Consider the following 18,628-nt stretch of genomic DNA (forward strand, 5'->3'; position numbering starts at 1 on the left):
TCGTAGAACTGTGACCGATTTAAAACCTGGCTATTTTGTCATTAACCTAGCAATCTTCCGGAAGCTGCTTAAATCCCGATTTGCCTCTGCGAGGGGCATCATTTGGGTGGATTGGGAGTCCTTTTAGCACCGGGATACTCTTGTTGAGTAGCTGTGTGCTCTATAAATCCTTCATTCATTCATTTATAGTTAGAATAGTAATGGCAGGACCAATGTCTTCCAAAATATGAAAAGTTTTATTCCAGCTCGAACAACCCATCAAGCGAAACTAAGGCTAATGTCCAATCCATTTTTATGTTATGTGCCACAGCACAATGATGTGCCACCAAACTTGCCCATACTGAAACTGCCAGGGACCCTCCTCACAAAGGGGCATCCACTAGACACCTCGACTTCTTGAAGATGATACTTGGGGGAGATAGGTTTAGGGAGGGGTGGGTTTCATTTTGGAAGGGTAATCTTGGGTTAGTGGTGTTTTGGGCTGTGTTCAGGGGGGTCGGGATGCTGTTTCTCTTGGGAAGAGTGGGAAGTGGAAAGGATGGGGTTGTCTTTGGGAGGGGTCGTCTTGGGTTCGTGGGGTTATGGGCTGAATTCAGGGGGATAAGGATACTGTTTCTCAAGGTTGGATTTGGAAGTGGAAGGGATAGATTTGTTTTTGGAGGGATCTTCTTTGGTTTGTGGGGTTTTGGGATTGGCTCAGGGGAGTGATGATGCTGTTTATGAGTGGTGGAGAGGGAAGTAAAAGGATGGGGTTTAGAAAAGAAGAAAAGCGGGATACTGTGCAATTTTTCAATATTGCAGTGCAGTTGGGACCCCACTACCATGCTTAAGGGGTCAGGGTGTCTGTACCCTGCCTCCCTATGTCATTTTTTACATTTTTCTTAGGACTCAGTCCTGATGCCTAATATGGCTGCTACCACTTCCTGGTTGAGGTGGGGGCAGCCAATTAGATCTCATTTTGAGATCTGTTGGATCCATGGATCCTCCACTGTGTGAAACATTCAATTCTTTTAACCTTCATTTCTCCAAAACTACTGAATGTACTTACACCAAAACACAAAATATAGTCATCATTATCATCATCAATTAATTTTCTTAGATTTGACACAGCAAATCATAAAAGGACATTCAAACTAATCAGAAACATCACATTCATATTAAAAACATAACATAAAAGAAAGACTTTAGAACTGTCATATTCCAGAATGGGCATGATAAAAACCGTGACAAGTGACAACAAACTTTGGTGTTCTCTAAAAACTGAAAATATAGTAAGGCTGGTGTTGCTAATTTAGAATTTAAATGTAAAAGGAGAGAATATATATACTTATATTGAATTCTTGCCCACTAGGGGGGGGGGGGTAAAGTTGATGTGTAAAGTGTTTTGTGCAGCTGTCACATCAAAAGGACAGGCCGTACCAAGATGTAGCTTTCTCACAAATTTGGTATAGATCCATTCAGTGGCTTGGACAGTAGCTGATTCTAACCTTTCTGTGGAAAAATGAATAGGGAAAACGCATTTTCGGACCTCCGTTTTTCTCGTCCCGGCTTGACCAATGAGCCTATAACTTTCCATGCACAAACTAATAAAAAAGTAGCACTTCTTTTGTGGAGATTCATCAAATGGGGCCAAAGTTGTTAGCAACACAAGCAATGCATTTAATATGGAACAAAGATCTTAAATATAACTATCCAGTGGCGAATACCACTGAGTAATATATATGTGTTTGTGTGTGTATGTGTGTGTGTTTATGTGCGTCTGTGTACACAGACACGCACATATATAAAACCTTTGTGGGTGACCACCAAGTGTATTGGAGCCTCAATATGTGACCCATTGAATTTCACTTCTAGAGACACCCCTGTGACCCACCACAGGGTTTCCTAGGTTATTGCTTGGCAGCCACAACAGGTACAAAGATTGAGCCTCAGGGGCTCCAGGTTTTATTAGCCCCCTCCAACCTTTCATCACCCTAGAAGTGATGGAGTAAACAATGTCATCCTAAGGATCTTTCGGGCACTGGGTGTGACATATTTTGAGGCCCCATGTTCATAACAACTTTTAATGTATTTACCTATTTTATAATAATTCACGCCTGCATGGTGCCAAATATTATTATAATGTATTTAAACGTTCACACAATACACCTGAAATGCGCATTGCCTGAGGCCCAAACATCCTTAAAATGACACTGGGTGGAGAGAGACAGATGTTGGAAAAGAGAGGGAGAGACGTTGGGATAGAGAAACCAATCAAAGTGAGAAAAACGGAAGTATAGCACTTTACTAAGGGTACCCTTAGAACAGTGGTCTTCAAACTTTTTAATTCCGCGCCCCCAGTGTAGAAAAACAATTCGCCAGGCCCCCCCTCAAAATACTTCACAATTGTTCTATTTAACTGGCAATTTTTAAATATGTATAGACCTATTTAAACATTGTAGCTAAGTTCTGTCGCTGTTTTAAAAATGCAACAAATACAGGATTTCCAAACATAATATTCCGGTGAGGCAGGCCTTGCTAATGTGCAAAGGATCAACAGTGTGCTTATTCGAAATAGTAGTGTGGGTCTTGGAAAAAATGTGAAGTCCCTTCCCTTTTGACACCTTCTCCCAACCGGGATTTAAATGACAAAGGATGTTAATGATGGCCCATTACAGACGTGCTTACCGCTGCTCATTTTTTTAGGCTGAAAACAAAGCATAATGTTTCTTCTGGCCAGAGCCTGGTGCCCCCCCTGGAATCACTTAAGGCCCCCCTAGGGGGGCCCGCCCCCCAGTTTGAAGACCTCTGCCTTAGAAGTTGGGGGCTTGGGCAGGTGCCCACTTTGCCCATGCCTATGAGGAAGCAACATAGAGATGAGGCCCGCCTAACTGTTGTCCTGCATATGAAACACGCAGCTTCATTCCTGCTAGTCAGGGAGCTGCCCGACCATACAATGAAAGCATAGTTGATTGTCATAGAATACCATCATCCCAGCAATAGGAACAACATATTCTCGATGCCTTCGATGTTTATTATGGAACTCAGTGCACGCAGACATTTTGAGATATGCTAGGCATGCTTCAACTGTCAAATGCTCAAATATATAAACTTATGACTCTCTGCTTTCTGTGTATTTTAATATGGATTGTCAAGGTTGAATCCTTCTGTAAACAATATAAAATTGCTGACATGATTATTTCACATCACCAGATGCTTTCTTGCTTGTCAGTGGCGTCCTACTGCTTTGGCGCTCAACCTTGACCGCCATATGTGCATATTGATTCAATTAAATCTCCCCGTCTTTCTCATACCGATTTTCAGTTTATGATCAGGGAAGTCATTTGAAATAACTAATGGGCTTCAGTACAGGAAAGCAATACAGCTGCGCGAACACCATATCAAGGTGGTTCATGTAACATTGTGCCGGAATAATTTTGGCTTCATCTCTGGGACTTTATCAGAAATACAACTGAGGCTAGTAATAGGAAGGGCAGGAGCATGGCCAACTGAAGAAAAGAGTAGCCAATTTAAATGGGATCGCTGGGAATATATGAGAGCGTCTACAAGTTCACATTCACAATTTCAGAGCATGCCTCCGACACTCATGCACAACACTTTTCCTAACGGACAAAGTTGTAATCATTTACCACCCAGCAATCATTTTACACCTCGCAAGGGATAAGGGAAGCATTGTCCAAATATCAGTGCCATACAATATAATCCAATTGCAGACTTGTGATAGACAAATGCCAGAATTTAACATAACAACATTTTTAACATTTAATTCCTCTCTTTTCCATGCTATTCCCTTGTTCTTCCTTTTGGTTAATCTCTATGCATACTTCTTTTTTAGGTTAAAGTCTACCAATAAGTGCACCAGTCTAGTTTGCAAAGACGTCTTGGGGACATTCTGATAGCTTCCCAATGAATGCATTCCACCTATTGCTTACCAATGGTTTTGTGGTTTGTAACAAAGATTAGCTTGCTTTCTGTTTACTGGTTTTATTTGTTTTAAGCTGTCCAGCATGTTTGTGTCCCTCCCATGGAGCATAGCCTGATTACTGTATTCTTCTATGAGTGCTTGCTTTCTATAAATAGGCCTTTAAATGTTGTTCTTACCTTGTCATATTTGCCGTGCATTCAGTGACAGAGTTCAAATGAAAAGCTTTGCCTTCTGAGGGAACTTGGCATTTACTTTTTTTTCACAGGTTTCAAAGTGAGATGTTTTATTTAATAATCTTGCTGGATACTGGGGGTGGGAAAGGAAAGGTTTTTTTGAATGTCTATAATTGAACTATGCAAAATTTTCAGAATATATCAGAATTAGAAAACAACAAATGAAGCACATTTATTTGTAATTCTGAAGAGTGGTGAAAACAAATATTTCATTATGAGCAAAACAAATCAATACACTAGGTTATGCCATTTCCACACAGTATTATTTGTGTGCTGTACAGTTTTTTCAGTATAACTGTATGTGCAAATGTAATGGTCATTTCAATTGAAATTGTGATGTCTGTAATGCTAGGGAACTACCACACCATGCATACTCTATTGTATGCCACTCCACTCCACACCACTTTCCTCCACTCTATCCCACTCAACTCTATGACACTCTATGCCGCTTTGCTCTCTGATACTCTATTCTAAGCCACTCCACACCACTCCAATCTGTGACACTCCAAGCTATTGCACTCCCCTCTATGTCACTCTACTTCATGACAATACACTCTGTGCTATTCTACACCACTCCACTCTATGCTACGTCACTCTAGGCTGCTTTATTTCACTCCACTCCGTGATACTCCACTCTGCACCACTCCACTCTACATCACTTCACTTAAGGCCATTTCACTGTATGAGACTCTACTCTATGACACTCCAATCAACATTCTATGCCACTTTACACCACTCCACTCTACGACACTCCATGCCAATATATTCAATTTTATGCCACTCCTTGCTACCCCACTCCACTCTACTCCCTTCCATTCCACAGCACTCCTCTCCATGCTGTACTCTACTCCATGCCACCATGCCATGCCACTTACTCCACTCTATGCTCCTCCACTCTACACCCATTCACTCTACAACACTCTACTCAACTGTATTCGACTCCACTGTATGCTGTTCTACTTTACAAAACTCTATGCATGCTGCTCCACTCTACAAAGCTAAAGCCAGTCCACTCTTGGCCTCTATATGCCATTCCACAACACTCTACTCCACTCTAAGGCATTCCTTTCTACAATGCCCTACTCCACTGTGCAATTCCCTCCATGCCACACAATGCTAATTTACTCCATTCCAAGCCACTCCACTTTACAATGCTCAACTCTAAAACACTCTACTCAACAACACTCTATGCCACTCCACTCTAAAACACTCTACTCCACTTTACTCAACTCTACCCCACACTCTACACCCCTCCAATGCATGCCATTGTATGCCTCTCCACTGTAAGACACTCTACTCCATTCTGTGCCCCTCCACTCTGCAACACCTTACTCCACTCTACTTCACTCCACTCCACTCCACTCTGCGCTATTCCACTACCACTTTACAACCCTTTACTCTATGCCACCTCACACTACCCCACTTCACTCTATGACACTCTACTATAAGAAAATCTATTTCAGGTTTTGCAATGCCATTCTGCAACACTCAACTCCACTGTACACAAATCCCTCTACTCCACTTTATTCCACTCTACCCCACTCCTCTCTCTCTACTCCATGCCACTCCTCTCGCTCCACTCCACTCTACAACTCGCTACTCGACTGTGCACCACTCCACAGTATGCCACTCTATGCTACTCCACTCTATGATACTCTACTCCACTATAAACCTCTACACTCGATGCCACTGTAATCCACTCTACTCAATTCCACACTACTAACAGTTAGTAATGCTGAACAGCATCCATGCTGGTGTACAATATGGCTAAACCACATTGGCCAACCCACTAGCTCTTGCATAGGCGAGATCTATTGGATTTGCCAATGCTTGTTTCGGTCTCTCAGTGACTCATAGCTCCTCTCCTCTCCTCCTCTCTCCTCTCCTCCACTTTCACAGTTCCCTTACCCATAACACCCTTTTTTCTCTTGCTTTGTACTCTTTTTCCGATAACCTTCTGCCCTGAATTTCATATTTGGCATTTTCCTGGCTGCCAAATCTTGCTTTTTAACCAACAGCACTTTTATTCTGTGAGTTGTAGTTACCTTTTCTCTTTTAGCCTTGTGGCCAGACAAGCCAGAGAACACAACATGATTTTGGCTTAAAAGGCAGGCCTGGCGTAAGGTGTTCAGGATGACATGGATCAACTAGGCAGCCATGCACAAAATGTGGAAAGCCCTCTTATTTGAGCCAAAAAAATCCACAATGGCTGTAATGTACAATACAGTTCTGTAAACATTTAAAAGCAAAAACTAAACGCTTCACATTCAGATTTGTTATCAAATATTTTTTATATTCATTTGGAGACAATTAAGGATTGATCAGTAATGTAGAATGTGTGGGATGGAGATTTATCATTTAAATTCAAATGTTTATATTTTCTCACAAAAATATTTACTTTAATACTTTAGAGATTGCTTACTTCCTTTTACAGAGAAATAACTAGTTGTATGACAGTCTTTCAAGAACAACACCAAGACACTAGAATATTATGTCAAAAAGTTAATCTTACAAAATTATAAAGTTTGCATTCTTTGTATGGAAACTACCAATATATTGAGTCAAAAATATGGTGGAACAGAATATTGTCAAAAATAAGCAAGCATTCTGGAAAATTCATATGTATTCTATTATATATAATTTAATTAAAATATGAAAATACAAAGTACTAATGGAGCTAAAAATAAAGTTGTAATATATGTATATGTATATATATATATATAAAAATACTTATATCTATCTATCTATCTATCTATATATTAATATATATATTTAAAAAATTACGTCGCACTCAGGGATTCTGTGATTCCAATCTTTTAATTACAGAACAGCACTACTCCACCCACGTGTTTGGACCTCACATGGTCTTTGTATGAAAACTACCAATATATTGAGTCAAAAATATGGTGGAACAGAATATTGTCAAAAACAAAGCAAGTTTACTGGACAAATCATATTTATTCTATTCTATATATTATTTAATTAAAATATGAAAATACAAAATACTAATGACCTCACAGGGTCTTTTTCACTGTGAGTTGGTCTTGTTTATTTTTTTTATATTATACTCTCTCCATCCTCTGCCTATTATGATGCATGATGGGAGTTGAAGTTCTTTTAAAAACATCCTTTGTTTCTACTGTTGCAAATCGTGGAATTAACATTTCCAATTTTAATATTAAATTAAATTAACATGGCCAATCTTTATGGAATGATTTTTCGGTGCTACCAATTCACATACTTAAATAATTATTCAGTCATTATTTAATTCAATTCAGTATTCATTGAATGGCGGGGACGTTATACCAACAGCATTCAGATTTTTTGAGAATCTTCTCATTAAAATAGGGGTGTATTGGTATAGTACCATCAGAGGTTTTATGAATCATAGCTTCTCTATTGTGTAGTACCATCTAGGCCTATAGTGGCTTCATGTTTACTATGGTTTAGTACCAAGGCTCTGAATATAAGACCGTTTTTTACAGATTCTTATCATGATCATTATTTGTGAGACAGTACAATTCAGTCTCCCAATCATTATTTACAACTGCACAAAAAGTTCTTCATCGATATTGAGGCCAGTCAGGACCTTGGCCTTAAGTTTGATTATATATAGTGGTTCAAGTTGTCTACGTTTTTTTGTTCTATCTCCCCCAAGTTCATGCAAGGAGATTGTGTCTAGGCCGTAGTACCGCATTTTTCTCCAATCTGCATATTGACATTCATTCCGATGTCTCGCTGTTGCATAAGTAACCTCTTTGTTTTTCACTGCACGTAAATGCTCTAATATTCTTTTTTTAACATACACATCATGCTTACAATGTATTGTAAATCACACTGGCAACAAATTACATGAACTACATGTGTCGTTTTACATGTGATGTTGTATTTTATGGATATTGTCTTGCCATCATTGCGATTACTTCTTTTTTAAATTTCCCCCAATCTTGCAGGCTTTGCAACTATTGCATTTTACGAAACCTTTTCCTGCATCCTTTAGCCAATTTTGTGCTGTTGCTGTTCTGCTGGTTTGTAGGTGACTTTGTACCATCCTGTCTTTAAGTGATTGAGTTCTTTTATAAGACACCGATGGTCGACTGCCCAATAGCTTTCCTATGTGTGGATCTTGGCTAATCAAATGCCAGTGTTTCTGTACTGCATTTATGATCTTTTTGTTTTCCTTGTTGTAGGTTATATTGAGCCTGGGTGCTTTCTGGTTTTATTCTCTATTTTGTTAGTTTGTGTTTTTGAAATCAATGTTTCAGCACATGTTTTTGTTCTCACTTTTTCCAAGCTTGTAGCAAGGTTTTTTTGTTTGTATCCTCTCTTTTTCATCCTTGATATTGTTGCTTGAAATTGATATACTGCATATCTTTTGAGCAGTTTCAATGCATTCTGATTAATGCCCCATAGGGGATGCTTCTCAATAGAGATTTAGGGTGGAAGCTTTCACCATGGATTACACTTCTCGTAGCTGCTAAAACAAGAAGCACACAGGCTCATTATAACCTACAGCAAGAAAAACAAAGAGATCTTAAATGCACAGAAACACTGGCATTTGATTAGCTAAGATCCAGACATAGTAAAGTTATTGGGCTAGTTTCCTATTCAGGGAGGACCTAGCTTGGCAGTTAGTGCTGGACTGTTCCCTTGAGGCGTGGGTCAAGACTGATTTGCATATGGCCAGGTCTACCCTGGGGTGGAACGGTGAGCAAAAGAATGATTGATTTACCCCAGATCTCTTGAGTGGGGGTGAATGTTTTGATTTATTCTGCATTCCATCCAACCATTGTGTCTCTTTAGATTTACTGTTCTCACACAAATCTAAGCTACAGTTGAGAAAATGTTGGACTTTGGGGAATGAGATTTACTAACATTTAAATACGTATCAACAAAACAAATATTGAAACAGTCCCAAAAAAATATATGCATTATAAATATATACAATTCAGTTTGATTGAAAAAAATAATGAAATAATCTGCCAAAAATGAACAAATATGAAAGAAAATAAATATATTTAAAATAAAAGCATTTCCCTCTCTGCTACCCGAAAGATCCTAGGAAAAAAGTAATAGTAGCAAATAATAACATCAAAGCAGTAATGAAATAGAATAAATTGATAAATATACAATTAATTTGAAATATTTATTATTAAATACAGTTATCAATGAATATACAAAAATAATTGTCTTAACAAATAATCAATTTAATACTTTACATAATCTGCTATCAATTTAATATGTCATTTTACATAAAACCAAGAATTCAAGAACAAATAACTTCTTACTGTATTCTGCTACAAATCCAACAACCTTCTACTAAATTATAAATTAATAAATACATTATAGAAAATTAAAATTGCACATTAAAAATCAAAAAATACACTAAACTAAAAAAAATTAAAATCAATTCAATAATGTAACTAATGAATTACCATTTAAATATTTAGATACAATAAAACATTATTTTAAAATAAAAAACAATCGTTAATAATTGACATAACTTCGCACCCTAGTCCTCCATAATCCCAACATGGTACTGTTATGCATTAATAGTTAAATGTAAACAAATATGTATAATTGCATGTTAAAACTTTCTATATTAAAACCATAAAGCAGTTATTATAATAATAACACCTCTAATGAATATAATAACTAATAAATATAAAAATAATTAAATATCATATGTATTACAGTTCAGTTCAGTTCAGAAATCTTTATTCAGCTGTATTCCAAGCCATAAAAGACACCATTATAAAAGACAAAGAATTTCTGATTTAGTAAAAGGTAAACAATTTAAACCATCATTTTTAAAAGGAAGACAAAATCAAATGTACAAATGCCCAGGTGAAGAAAGCTCATGATATTCATATCAGCAACCTTGACACAACAATGATTATGTTAGGACAGAAAGAAGCCAAATGTCAACATTTTTAAGAACCTTAATAAATATAAAGTGCAGTGGTAAGATATAATACAGACTCATTTCCCAACAATATTTCTGAGTCGAACTGAAGTGGAGATATACCTATAGACCATAAAACAAATAAATTCATCCTTTAAAAGCTGAAGATAGCGCAAAGCTGCCTGGCATCTTCTTATATTCAAATAGTTTAAAAGTGGTATTAAAAAAGTGTGCCTTGAATTAATATATAGATTGCAAAAGAACATACTGGCAGATGCATCAACGTAGCCTTTTGCTATTCCTAAATAGCGATATTTAAGGAATCGCTATTTAGGAATAGCAAAAGCCTATGCATGTAGGAATCGCTATTAAAATAGCGATTCCTTAACATTCCTTAATTGCTACTCGCAAATTGCTAGTCGCAATTAAGGAATGCTGGCCCATTCATTCCTGTGGGCCTACAGGCCCATAGGAATGTATTGGAGATTGCATGAGCAATTTGCGAGTACCAGTAGATACTCGCAAATTGCTCATGCAATTTCAAGGGTGCAAGGGTGTCAAAATGACACCCTGTTGCACCCCCTGAAATTGATCTATGCACATATGTTGCACACACACACATGCCCTAAGGGCATGTGTGTGCACAACATGAAACTTTTAAAAATGTACAAAAGTGCTTTTTTCAAAGTTTTAGCAAATTACCATGAAGTCCAACTTCATGGTAATTTGCTCCCCCTATTAGCGAATTCGCTATTTTTTTTACTTTCATGCATTGCATTTAAGGAATCTCAATTTGGGATTCCTTAAATGCAATCGCAATTTAAGGAATCTCAATTTAGAGATTCCTTAAATTGCGATTTTTGCATTTGGGATGATGCTTCCCAAATGCAAAAATACCCGGAGCAAAGGGACAGATTCTGAGAATCTGCCCATTTGCTCCCGGTATTTACTTCGATGCATCTACCAGATAGAGTGCACCATGCTCTGCTTTGAATGCGAATCACATGGGCATACATCCAATCCAGCTTCTGTATATACATTTCTTGGATATGAAATCAGTAAGTGTGAGGTTCCAAACCTAAACCTTTTAAGGTAATATACTTTAACCTGGCTAAGGTAAAAAGAAAGGTAAGGCTCTGTCCGCATTGAACACACCAAAAGTGAGTGGTCAATAACCCTGCTTTTTCCCAACTCCTGCATGTCTCTTTTCAAATACAAATGCCCCATGTATTCTTTCTTTAACTTGGCCCTAGGTATTTTAGCAATATTCACTAGGTTGTCAAAACAATGTGACAGACCCAGGTCCCTCAATTAGGCTTTAATATAGGAGAGCCAAGGGATTTTGCTTGCCCACTCTAGTATTACATCTGTGTTCAACCTCTAAGGAATCTATTATTCTGGCAGATCTGAAGACTTTATAGTTTCGTTAGATGCAAAACGTCCTTTCATCATCAGTACGGAGCCGGGATGAAAGCAGCCATCATTTGCACTTTTTTTATTCATTCATTACAAAGATATTAAAGTAAACTATAATTTATACAGCGCTATATAAAAAAAAGATATTATAAACATACAAAGAATATTCAAAACTTCTATATAAGTACCACAATATTTTTGACGTTACAATATTTTTGACACAATTTGCTTCAATGTCTTCATTTTAGAAAGAGATGTACGCCATGACAGCAGTCAAAGTAACAAAGCTAGGAGCGTGGCATAAGAAGTTGGCAGAAACGGTGTATAAATAATACTTTGAAAGATGCTAACATAGGTGGAGCCGCAGGCCCCAAGCTCTTTCCGTGCATCACTACATTTGCAAACAGATTGAACACGTCACATGGCAGGGGCGAGCAGGATGCTGAGGCCTGGTTTGCTTGAACGGGATGAAATGACCCGATGTCGTCCCAGCGCAGGAGGTTTCCTAGTGGCGTACAACAGAAAGATCACGCAAGTGTATTGGTCAGATCCATTGCAGAAAGACAACTTAACCCTTTCCGTGCCGATGACGGAACCGCTCCGTCATCAGCCACGGTGGCGCTGTGCTGATGATGGTTCACATCACTTGTTCACACTTTGGGTGTGGTTGTTCTTTTAGGGTGAGTAGACGATACCTGATTTGCAGGGTTATTAAAGATATCTATCATTGATTGTAGATGTATTTAATCTTAATTCTAGATATTGATGTGCATCATTTTCGTCTTGAAGATGATCCTGTGGAATGTATAAACCGTTATTGGACCGAAACGTCGACGCTTAAACATCGTTTTGCTTATATATGAACCTTCATGTAAACCTGAAACTCTGATACTAAGTTATAAAAACTTGTGTGTGTATGGTATTCCATTTGTCCATACAAAAGCGAAAGATGTTGTATACTACTGACGAACAGATATCAAATGTTTAGTAGTATTAATGCTGCCATGTTGCATCTTTGAATTGACCATATTAAATAATGGTACATGAAGATAACTCCATGCATTGTCCAATTATATGTTCACTTGTTGTGACTAAATGATAAGTTAAAATTTTCTTTGCTGAATGATTCCTTAGGCGACACTTTTGTATTTTGAGCTGATGACGGAGCGGTTCCGTCATGGCCCGCCCGACGCGCCTGTGCGGCGCGGATTCCGTGCCTGCGCTGGGCATTCCATTGAGTGGGCCGGGCCATGACGGAACTGCTCCGTCATGAGCACAGCTCAACCGCGGCTGATGACGGAGCAGTTCCGTCACCTGGATGTGCGCACCGCGCGGCCCCCCGCCCCCTTAGCGCCGCCGCAGCGAAGGTGTTAAATAACTGTTTTCAAGGTTCAAATACTTCACAAAATATAGTCATGGACTGTGACTCTTTGCAAAGTAGAAATCTTCTTCCGCCCTTGTCTTGTGATTGAGCCACATGCTGTAACAAACTGATATAGAGAGGTTTTAGCGAGAGAGAACATAACCATAATGGATGGAAGTGGATGCATTTCAAAGTAGCGCTGCAGTCGGTCACTTATATAGCTGTTATCTGTACAGAAAGCCTGCTAGCCTGATGGTCTGTGACTTGTTACTTATTTCATTGTTTCGTGTATCTGCATAGTAATTGAAACGTACAGTGTGTGTGCCACATAAGCTAATTTGCCCTGTGACATAGTTCAATTCCCAAAGAAACAGATCCGGATTTGAACACACAATTGTTTGGATATCTTATTTATTTTCAAATCAGAGGGCCATATTATCAAGAAAGGGCGATACATTATCCCCGCTTTTATAAGCAGGAAACTCACCAGAACCTGGGCTTCTATGGGAATTCACAAGGGCATATTATCAAGCCCATTATCGCCGCTTTAGCGGCAGTTTCCTGCCATTAAAAGCGGCAATAATGTATCGCCATTTCTTGATAATATGGCGCATAGATTGTTGGAGAGTCTGGGGCTTATTTACAAGAGGCCTGCTCTGCGAGAGCGTCACTTTTTTTATGCTTAGGTGGTGCAGAACTCTTTATCATATCTATGAGGCGACACCAAGCCACCCTCCATCGCTTTGCATATCCTCCTAGATATGGAGTAAGGCAAGGCATCGCAAAGCACTGCATTCCCTTACTCTGCTCAATGAGACATTCCTTGGGTGTTGTGGTGGCTGTTAGCAATCAACACTCATGGATTTTGATGCTGTCTCAGATTTTACAAAATCAGGTAAACCTGGAGCAGCGCCAAAACCTACCACCACCCCAAAGCAGGCATAAAAGGACAAATCTTTTCCTCTCTCCTTATTTTTTCCACTTCCCTTATGTGCTGCATTCTGCAGCACGCATAGAATGAGGAAAATGCCTCTTAGAATTGTTTTTGTGCAGGTAGGAGCCCCTTCCTGCACAGTAACAATCCTGCCTGCAGCGGGTTGCAAGGATATCTATGTAGGTGCTAGGCAACAAATTGTGCACCAGCGCAGGGGCAAAGGACAGGAATGGAGAGTATTTTATAAATACGGTGCATTCCTATCCTATCTCATTGGCGTAGGGCAGTGCAGCAAGAAGACCTGCGTTGCTGCCTTATGCCAATTCCTCGTAAATTAGGCCCCCAGTTTGATCCAATATGGCATAGTCTTAGGGTCAGACTGGAAACCATACCTGGAAAAAATATTCAAATCAGCCCCACACTACAGGAGACTGCAACTAAAATGGGGTCATAGGTACACCCTTGGGTCTTGGTAGCCCATCCTGTTCTGTAAGCAACACCCCATAATGCAACCCACCAGCCAAATGCCAGAGTTGAAAAGTGGCCAATCCAGAAATGCTTTGCCTTTCTACCCGGATATTCAAGTGGAAGAGAGAAAATGAACATGTTCAATGCAGAATATGATGAATCCCCCAATCTGTGATGCCACCAATACTTCTCTGCTCCATGATTGTTTAATCATATTTTGTGCCCTTCTAATAGGCTACACCAAGAGCAACACGGAAAGCATTCAGACAAGAAGAAGAAGAAGCTAAAGTTCGTCCATACTTAGGCCGTGTGGATCCAGGTAGTGTACATGCCCAGATATTTCAAACATGCTACTTTGTGGCAACTACTAACTTTGTTTGAGATATTCCTGTTGCAAAGCAGATAATTAATGTCAAAGCACTGCTATCAATTGAAGTGTGAGAATCACCTTACAGGGTTGGAAACAATCAAGTACCAACAAAGCAAGGGTTATTAGATATTGAAATGGTTTCACCAACTTTATATTGTATTGTAAAATCATTTATAAAGTGCTTCATACCCAAATGTGACTCCAAAGTGAACTGGTGGAATGGCAGCACATTATACCAGGGAAGAATGCTTGCTTGATGTAGGAAAGAATGATCTGCTTCTATGGTTACCCCTACTTTTTGCTTGATCTGCCTTTTCTCTAAATTGTTGTGTTCAGTTCTTAGGTACATCTCAGATTGGATACTGATAGTCCGTAGTATATGGCACTAAGGTACCCAGTGTATAGGTACCACAGTTGTCTCCCATGGGCTGAAGCATGTATTATGCCACCCATGAGAGACCATTCAAAATGGAACTACAGGTCTGCCATTGCAGCCTGTCTAAATTGGTACTAGCACCAATTACTAAAGATATATGTTTCCTATATCTAGGGTCACTGCGCTTAAAACCTATAAGTCACCCCTATAGCAGGCTTTTGCAATCCTGAAAGATGGGTGCTTGGTTCTCAGTAAGAGGGTGCCCCTGCCTAAGAAGGACACCCCTGCAGCCTATGGAGTCCATTCTCCTGGGTTGTCAGTGAAGCAGGCGCATACTATATAGAGGGACACAGCTTGACACCCCTTAACGCAAGGTGGTCAACCACCTGGACGCTCAGGACGACGACTCCGAAGGGTCACCCTCACTCAACTCAGCGCACAGGCCAGCTCAGTCACTTCCAACTCCTCGGTCCTCGCACAAATCATAACAGAGCTCAGGAGAGCATTGCAAGCAGTGGCAACACTGAACCCCACAGGTTAGAGCTCAGATGTAGAGAGAGGCCCGCACTTGCTCAGCTCGGAAGAAGAAGGCTGTGATGAACATACATCCAGAGAAGGCTCAATGACACCCTCGTTAGTTACCCCCTCAAACAGCGGACACACAAATATAATGGAGCTGAGGCAGCTGGAGACACAGAAAGGGCGGCTTTGCTTCGGGCTGGGCCACTTGCAGACAGGAAATTGTCCCACCCCGGCATCACAATACCATGGTCATTCAGGTTAGTCACAACAGCCGCAAAAATTAACACTGATATAGTCCGAAACATGCGGCCGAGAACAGAAACGGTATTAGCAGGTGCTCCTCTAATGACATCTATAGGCGGGCAGCGGCAGTGACAGGACGGGATGCAGATCCACCGTCCCACAGCAATGAACTAAAGTGTATACATGAAATTCAGTTTGGACATATTGCCCTGAGCAATGGATCCCCTGAGTAGGGAATGCTTCCCGTTGTTTGAGTTTACCCCCCCCCCCCTCCCCTTCCCCCCTACTCCCCGGATGTCCTCGGATGTCCTCAGGGGAAAGAGGAAACTGAAGCGGACAATGTAAACAATATGTAAGTGACTGGAAGTGGGTTGACCGGAGGGAGCAGTGGGTGAGGAGAACACCACAGTTAGGGAAAGCACTGATTCGGCATCGAACTACATGACACCCAAGGTCCCTAACACAGACATCAAACTCAACACATTAAACGTTAGAGGGATGCATACGACAAAGAAGCGATACTCCGCCTACACATATATTAAGAGGCAACAGGCACAGATAGCTCTTTTGCAAGAGACACGCCTGACGGAGACGGAGGTGGGCCTTCTCTGTAAAAAATGGTGGGGCATTATCTGTGCCACGACGTATCACATATGGATTAGACCAGGGGTACCATTCAGGGAGCAAACACGACTAGTAGACAAGGAACAAGGACGGTCGATACGCACTGATGGCGGGCCTATTGGAAGGCCAACCAATACTATTAGGGAGTATATACACCCCCAATGTAGAGCAGGATCAATATTGGGGTAATCTCACAGGTGTACTAGCCCACACACATCGATCCCATGGCTCCTGGGGGGGATTACAATTGCACTCTGGACATTCACCTAGATAGATCACACCCCCCGTCAGTGCAATCACCTGCATTCAAACAGACCTGGGACTTCCAGTGGTGGATGGATCGGTGGGCTCTAGTGGATGCCTGGAGAGCACGGAACCCAACTGCTAAAATCTATTCCTTTCACTCCGTCCCACACAACTTGAGAGTCAGGCTTGATAGGTTTCTTAGCTCCACAGTTCTCCTACCAAAAGTGCAACACACAGACTACCTAGGCAGGGTAGTGTCAGATCATGATGCGCACACAGTGATCCTTAGATGGAGACCGCCCCATCCCCCCGTTCCAATGTGGAAACTACCCCTAGAGTGCCTCACTGATTAGGCGTTCCTTCAAATCCAAGGGAAGTACATCCAAGAACACTTTCTACTAAAAGCCGGCACAGCGTACTCCAGATTAACAGAGTGGGACGCTATTAAGAACATCGCCAGGGGGCACTGCATCCAACAGGTAGTGGGTGTGCGGAGAACACTGGAAAGCGTGCTACAAAATGCAGAGGTTAAACTGGCGGACATGTCAAAAGACATGGACCAAGGAAAAGGCACGCTGGCGCAGCTCACAGAATCTAAAACATTTCATGCAGTAACCATGCAAGACCTACGCAAATATAACTTTCATGCATATGCAGCTAGAGTGCACAGGGAGGGTAACAGAGCGGGGTCACTTATAGCCTGGCTAGCCAAGCAGGACACAGCGGTACACCCAATCACAGAATTCCCAGACAAAACGGGACACCCAAACACAAATCAACATAATGCACATATTCCATGACTATTACGCCGAAATCTACTGCGCCCCAGCACAGGAAACGCCCTGAGAACTGACTTGGTTTCTCGGCCCGTCGCCCATGCCCAAGATCTCACCCGCAGACAAGAAGTAATTAGAAGCGAAGATCCGTCCCTCGGGCATAACCCATGCGATCAGAACATTAACACGAAACAAAGCGTGAGGTATGGACGGTTTCCCACTCGAGTATTATAGCACATTCGCGACTCAAGCAGCACTGCGGATGGCATCCATGTACAAAGACGCACAAACTAAAGGTGAACTCCCGGGTTCGCTCTGGGAATAGATCCTGGTGACGTTTCCGAAGCCACATTGAGATCCCACGCTTCCAGCCTCATATAGACCAATAACGCTCTTAAATGCGAACTGTAAAATTCAGGGGAAAATATTATCTGACCGGTACAGTCAAATCCTTCCAGCTATGGTACACCTCACCAATGTGGCTTTGTCCCGTATCGTAACACCTCACAAAATTTGCGCATTTTGTGTTGTATCCAGGACAGGGCAAAAGATCTGTTCCCATGTGCGGCATACCCAATCTTGGATTTTGAGAAAGCCTTTGATACACTAACATGGTCCTACCTGTTCACAGCCCTCCGGAAGATAAACGTCGGCCCCATGCTCCTGCCATACACACAACTCCTCTATAAAAACCTGACCTCCAGGGTCAGAATTGGAAAACTCATTTCAGCCCCGTTCCCGGTGGAGCGGGGGAAACAAGCAGGGGTGCCCCCTCTCCCCCCTCCTATTCACTCTGGCAGTGGAGCCCTTGGCCATAAGATTACGATGGGAGGAGGGACGTGGGGAATCCCAATAGCAGATACAATACATTGTGTATCGCTATAAGTAGGTGATCGTCTGATTTATGTCCGGGACGTCACAGGCGACCTCACCTTAATATGGCCAGCCCTGCAGGACTTTGAGGACACCTCGGGTCTCAGAGTCAACTGGGAAAAATCTAAGATTTTCCCAGTCAGTCCCCATCTGGCAGCACTTGACTTCAAAGTGGGTGCCCAAAGACTCACATGGAATACTGCGGCCCCCGATATCTAGGAGTGCAGTTACACCATTCCCCCGAAGATCTTTATGAGGGCAATCATCTCAAAAGGTTGTCCGGCCTGCGAGCAGCGGTGAATTTCTGGAAAACGCTGACTCTGGTACCCATCGGACGCGTAGCCATAGCCAAAA

The 18,628-nt window shown here is 41.2% G+C and overlaps 1 protein-coding gene across 1 annotated transcript in view; it reads left to right on the forward strand.

Annotated features, from left to right (window-relative positions):
• The window catches only part of LOC147711300 (SPARC-like protein 1), a 703,822-nt gene that overhangs the window by 196,020 nt on the left and 489,174 nt on the right, over positions 1-18,628 (forward strand). Inside the window, exon 3 of the mRNA XM_086920139.1 lies at positions 14,479-14,563. Coding sequence (XP_086776265.1) covers positions 14,479-14,563 — 85 coding nt within the window. The remainder of the gene's footprint in view (positions 1-14,478; positions 14,564-18,628) is intronic.

This window comes from Lissotriton vulgaris, chromosome 5 (genome assembly GCF_964263255.1).
Source record: "Lissotriton vulgaris chromosome 5, aLisVul1.2, whole genome shotgun sequence".
NCBI lineage: Eukaryota > Metazoa > Chordata > Amphibia > Caudata > Salamandridae > Lissotriton > Lissotriton vulgaris.